The sequence below is a fragment of the Galeopterus variegatus genome, unplaced genomic scaffold (assembly GCF_000696425.1).
Source record: "Galeopterus variegatus unplaced genomic scaffold, G_variegatus-3.0.2 Scaffold19843, whole genome shotgun sequence".
Taxonomy (NCBI): domain Eukaryota; kingdom Metazoa; phylum Chordata; class Mammalia; order Dermoptera; family Cynocephalidae; genus Galeopterus; species Galeopterus variegatus.
The window spans coordinates 6,662-12,453 of NW_007745954.1; the positions used below are offsets into that span (position 1 = coordinate 6,662).

General features: G+C 52.9%; 1 protein-coding gene across 1 annotated transcript in view; it reads right to left on the minus strand.

The window, feature by feature from the left end:
- Positions 1-2,131, minus strand: part of LOC103583123 (plexin-A4-like) — a 2,929-nt gene extending 798 nt beyond the window's left edge. Inside the window, exon 1 of the mRNA XM_008564533.1 lies at positions 1,989-2,131. Coding sequence (XP_008562755.1) covers positions 1,989-2,117 — 129 coding nt within the window. The 5' untranslated portion in view covers positions 2,118-2,131. The remainder of the gene's footprint in view (positions 1-1,988) is intronic.
- Between the last annotated feature and the right edge of the window lie 3,661 nt (positions 2,132-5,792).

Sequence of the window (5,792 nt, forward strand, 5' to 3'; positions counted from 1 at the left end):
GTCCAAGGATCTGTGGAAAGGTCAGGAATGGGGAGGTTACTAGTTTGTGTGTATCTCCCTGTGTTCTTAGGGTACACACAGACAGTGTGGACAAGGTCGAAAGGTTGGGAAGACATGTGCACATGGGGATGTGCACATGAGGTTACTGGATCAGAAGCAGCCTGGGTGACATGGGAGGGAGGTAGGTAAGGCCCCCAAGCATGGGGTACACTGTGTGGACACCCACACGGCAGTGGACACAGGATGCCAACACGCTCATTGTCATGTATGAATAAATGTATGTGTGCACTCGTTGCCCATGAAAGACAGCTGACAATGGGCAGAAGCTTTATTGAAGATGCCTGTGCAAAGATGCTACAGTTACCTGCACGTTAAACAGCAAACAGTTCCACATCCTATGGGAAAGTGTGGTGCTCAGTGTCTAGTGAGAATGCGATTTCACAAATATTAAGAAATCCCACCCCTCATCCCCCAAAAGGAAAACCTACTTCATCAGCACCCTGAGGCCCCAAATTCCACATTTAGAAAGTCATTTGGCTTAACATTGCCTGTTAAAAAGCAAATATCCCTAGAAAAGTAAGGCCATAAGCTTTACAGGCCACTAACGCCTAGTAGGTAAGGTCTACCAAAGCCTTTTCTGAGATCAGAGGGTGGGTGGAGGACAATGACAGCCACCAGCAGTTGTGTCACATGCTGGAAAAAGTGTTAGAACTTGACTCAGACTCAGATGCAGGATTGCACAATGGCTCTGCCAGTTCCTAGCTGTGTGATCTGGGGCAAACACGTAACTTCGCTAAACCCTCAGTTTCCTCATCTGTAAAATGTAGGAACCACTAATCCATCTCCAGTGCAGAGAGTATATTCAGATAACGTGTGAGCGCCCCTGGCAATGCCTGCTCCAAGAAACACTAGACAAGCAGGGGTGGAGTCTACAGGGATTGGGAGTCTGAGTGGGGAGGGGGAAGGGAGGGGAGGTCCAAGAGGGACCAAGGAGGCTGAATGCTCGAGGGGGTCTCCCAGAGCTTCAGATGTCAAGACCAGTTGATGTATTTTTAACTGGGGACACCAAGATAGAGTTGCCAACTGCTGAGCTGGCCAAAACTATCATTTCCTGACACTATCATTTAATAAAGATGGGACATTTTAACACCAAGAGTGGACGAGTGTACTTGTAGACCAAACGACAGTCCTTTCTGAGATGAGGCAGTTGCCACTCACCCTGGCATACTGTAGATCGTCCTCGCTAGCTTGCTTTGTCACACACAGGTGAAAGCTCTGCCCTGGGCCAGTGCTGGCCTGCAGACTGCTGGCAGGGGGGTTCTCCCTGAAGGGACTCACTGCTGCTGGCTTTCCCTCGACTTGAGGGTCACAGAATTATGCTGCTTATGGCCTGTGGGACACCAGGCCCTGGGCCTGCTGGGGCTTCTTCTTTAATCTGGGGTTCCTAGACACTCTGAGTATCGAGGCCTACATGGCCAAGAAAACTCCCACAGCATCTTTGTACTGGCCAGAAAGAAGGTAGTCAATAGTGGCAATTACCCCAGGTGGGCTTTTCCAAGGGAACACAGCAATTACAAACACTTATTCTATTCTATTCATTTCTATTCTATTCCACCCTGTACTATACCATATCATATGATCTACCCAGGGGAGTCAGGAGGTACTTCTTTAAAGAGAATTAGATCAGAGAGAAAAATAGAAAAAATAAAAGAGGGAATCGTGGGGAGGAAATGAGAATAAAAAGAGAAAAAAATAAAAGAAATAGATATTTATATATCTGAGAAGACTAGGGATAAGTGCACAATTTATGAGATGGAGCACGTCTAGCATCCCGGTCTTTGCAGCACAGCCCCCAAGTTCAGGGTGGTACAGAGTTTTCCCAGCAGAGGTGGGGGTGTCTGTGAGGGTGTCCTTATATGTGGAGGCATGCAGGGTGTCTCCAGTCTCTGCCCCTGTCCTTCCAGCAGGCCCCGAGCAGGCAGGCTCACCTCCTCACTGTACTTGCCCACGTAGGAGAAGATCTCTGAGAGCGCGCTCATGGTGTTGAACTCGTTCATGTGCATCCGGGACTGCTCAGCCAGGTAGGCGTTCATGTCCTGGTCGCTGATCGCCGGCATCTTCCCGATATCTGAGTAATACCTGCCGAAAGATGGGAATGAGGAGAAGACGCTGGGCTTGTGCATGAGCAGAGAGGAGAGATGGAAACTCCCAGCACCATGCCCGGGGCTGTGGGCTCGACTTGTGCTCCAAGTAGTGGGTACCTGTGCCATGACCACCTGGGGACACTGTGGTCTCTCTCCCATCTGGGCTTCTGGGTCTGCCCCAGGAAGGACCGTCTGCAGCTCCAGATGCAGGAGGCACAGAGGGAAGGGATTTGGGGAGTGGCCAAGACATTGTCAGAGGGTGGACAGAAGAGGAACCAGGAGTAAGAGGGGTCCCACTGCAAGGACCTGCTTTGCTTCCAGCCACCCATACAGAGTGGTCCAGTCTGTCTTGTGTCCCTCTAAGACTCTGTCCCACAGGCGCAAGAGCTCTCCTCCAGCAGGGCCCAAAGGCTCTCCCGAGCAGTTGCTCTTCCCCAATGTCCTCTGCTCTCTGGGGGGTTAAACAGGAGAAGGGAGGGGGCTGGCGGCTGCTCAGGGACAGAGGCTGGCAGAAGGCAATCAGTCACTGTCACTTGCAGCTGTGCACTGCTGTCAACTGGTTAATTAGATGCCAGCATTTACATTTTTAATTTCTGCAATTTGACATTTTATGCACCAAATCCCAACTCCTTTGCCAGAGGGGGGTTATGCAGTTTCCTAATGAGGAACCGAAGGGTCTCAGTCCCCAAAGAAAGACACTTCTCATCCTTTTTTATGCACTTTTGGGCTTGCAGACCACACAAAAGAGAACAGGTAATTGCAAACACAGGGAGGGCTTGCAGTGGCCCAGCCCAGCCCAGCCCAGCCCAGCCCAAATCCCTGCAGCTGCCTGGAGAAAGCAAACCTGAGAACCTAGGGTTGGGGAGGGTGGGGGAGGACAGTTGACAGGGCGGGGACTAGGGTAGGGCAAGGGAGGCACCTGGGTACCAAGTGGAAGGAGAGGTGCTCGCTCTCACAGTTGTGCAAGTGCTGCTGGCAGCACTGGGCCCCAGGAGCTCTCAGAGCTCAAGGCTTGGTCAGATGATCGTAGGGGCATTCTCAGGGGCTCTGGGATCCTCTTGCCCTGTATCCCAGCCTTGTGTCTTCCCCAGCCCATGTCCCTCATGGCTCTGACCAGGACCCCACCAGTCTCCTGCAATTTCCCTGACCTCCACCTGTCCCCATCGGTGCCCAGGAATCGGTGACATGCTGGCAGAGGTAGCACTCCTGTGCTACTCCAGCCATCAGCTCAAGGGCCTTCAATGGAATCACAGCTCAATTTGCTGCAGAGCATTCCCGGACTGGCGAGGGCTAGGATGGCTGCCCTGCTCTGATCCAAAGCCCTGCTGGAACTGCAGACCTGTCATTCCATCTGGAAAACAGGGAGACGGCAGAGGGAGGATGAAGCCTGTGCTCTCTGGCAAGGAAAGGGGCTGGTCAGAGGGAAACCCTGTGGCCCCCAGGAACCTGCACACACTGGACACCCTGCCAACTCCTGGTGGAACTGATTGCATTTTGGCCGGCAGGAGGTCGTGGCCTGTGACACACTGCAAGACAGGCAACAGGGACAAGGGCTGAATGATATGGCCATTCTCAGTGCAGCCTGGGGGCTCAGAGGTGGCTGGCCCACCCCAGCCTCCCTGGACTTCCTCACAGTGCTACTCTATCGCCGGCCCTCCCGCATCTCCAGAGCCCTCAGGGCATAGCTCGTGTCATTCTGGTTCCTTTGCTCCAGCCCCTGAAGAGTCTGCTCTCTTCTAACCCTGTTACCTGCCCAAAACACACAAACCCTCAAGCACCTCAATACACAGGGTTCTGGGGTAATTTAGTGACATTCCATGTATAAAAGTTCCAGCAAGAGACTGAATTCATTGCCTCTATTTCTGGAACACAATAAATGTCAATGTTCCATTTTATAGCAGGAGACACGGGGCTTTCACTAGTAATCCCAACGTGGCCATTCCCAAGGGGATTTGTGTCATTGTCCCCTAATGGATCCCATGCCCACTGGGCAAGATATGTTTGTTAAGTAAAGGGCTATCTTTACAGGTTGTATTGGCGAAAAGCATGGACGAACGACCTTGCTCACTTTAGGTACTGTGGCCAGCAGCCGGCTGTAGCTCTGGCAATGCGACTGGGTCCAAAGCTCCCTCCAGACAGTTACACTCTGTCACTTGTTGACAGTCAGAGCCTCTGACCAGGATGAAAAACCCAGATTCCCACTGAGAGGACATAGCTGTCATCAGAAGCAAGGACTCCTGCCGTTCCTGTTTCCTGCCCATGAAACCTTTCACTGGTGGATGGATGGTTTTGTCAGGCTTCCTGTAAGTAGCGCCAGGGCTCCTACTGCTGTGTTTATGGTCCCTGAGGTATATGGGAGCCCAGGTTAGGGACCACTGTCTCCACAGTGAAGAGATCTGCCCCAGCTGGGAGGAACAGTTGCCCAGCACTCTGTCCCTTCAAAAGGGCTTCCCTCATGGCAGGGCACTAAAATCCCAGTCCACTTCTCCAAAGAGAGTATTTAGAAAGTCTGCTTGTGTGTGAGAGAAACTGAGAGGTTGGAGTGAGGGAAGGGGGGCGGGGGTGCAGAGTGGAGCAGGGAGAGCGCAGGGTTCCAACCTTCCCACCCAAGAGTAACGGTGACACACCATTCCTGGGCGTGCCTGGCATTGGCCCAGGAGCAGGCCCTCCCTGAGCAGCTCTTCTCTTTTCTATTGCTTTGCATTGAGGAGGCTGGATTGGACCAGTGCATGTCTGTGGCCACACACTTAGCCCCCAGGTGGATCAACCACATGATCTCATCTTCAGCAAGGTCCACACCTGCTGAGCTCAGTGGCTATGGACAGCTCAATGCCCTGGATGGGTGTGCAGCTTGGACTCTGGTTGGCATTCTACCCTGTTCTCGACCTCAGCCCTGCCTGGGGCTAAGGGGACCCATCCTGTCTGCAGAGCTTTGCTGCCTTGACCTCTCCCTATTCCCCCTACCCCTAGCCAGCACCCTTGAGCCTGACATGACCCTACGTGAAACTCTGTCTGCCCTGGGCACAATTGCTTCCTTCCTGCTCTTGCTGAGCTGGCCTTTATGCTGGCTCCTCCACTGAGAAGCCTCATCGATTGTGAGGAATGCAATTAAGCCCCATTAACGAACTTCAAACAAGTGTTCTCATCAGCTGGCAGTGTAGCAAGGAAGGGAAAGTCAGCCTGGGCCCCTGTACTTGAACTTGCTTCCATGGGATTTCTGCCTGCAGGTAAGTCCTTCTTCAGAAGGGACTGGTACCCCGAAAGTCCCCTAGGAGCCCCCTTGAGCTGCTGAAGAGGGCTGGGCCCCACCACTGGCCTTACCCAGCTTGCTTTGCTGTGTTTGCCCACACCAGGTAGGATGCCAGCACCCCTGTGGTCCCTACATCAGTCCTCAGGGAGTTGCTACAAAGGACAAAGACTCAGAGAGCTGGATTCCCCGCAGCTGACTGGTCTGCAATGCCTCATGACTGTAGACTTCTGTGGGATGGGAGGATGCTGGCAGAAACCCTGGGCCCAGAGGGTGAGGGTGGGGCTCTCATTTCTGCCTTTGGGGTAGCTCTCTGGTGGTTGAGAAGGTGGTCTCCAATGCCCAGAGCTCTGGAAAGAACAAAGTGTTGTCATCCCTTCAAACACCCCAAGGACAAAGAT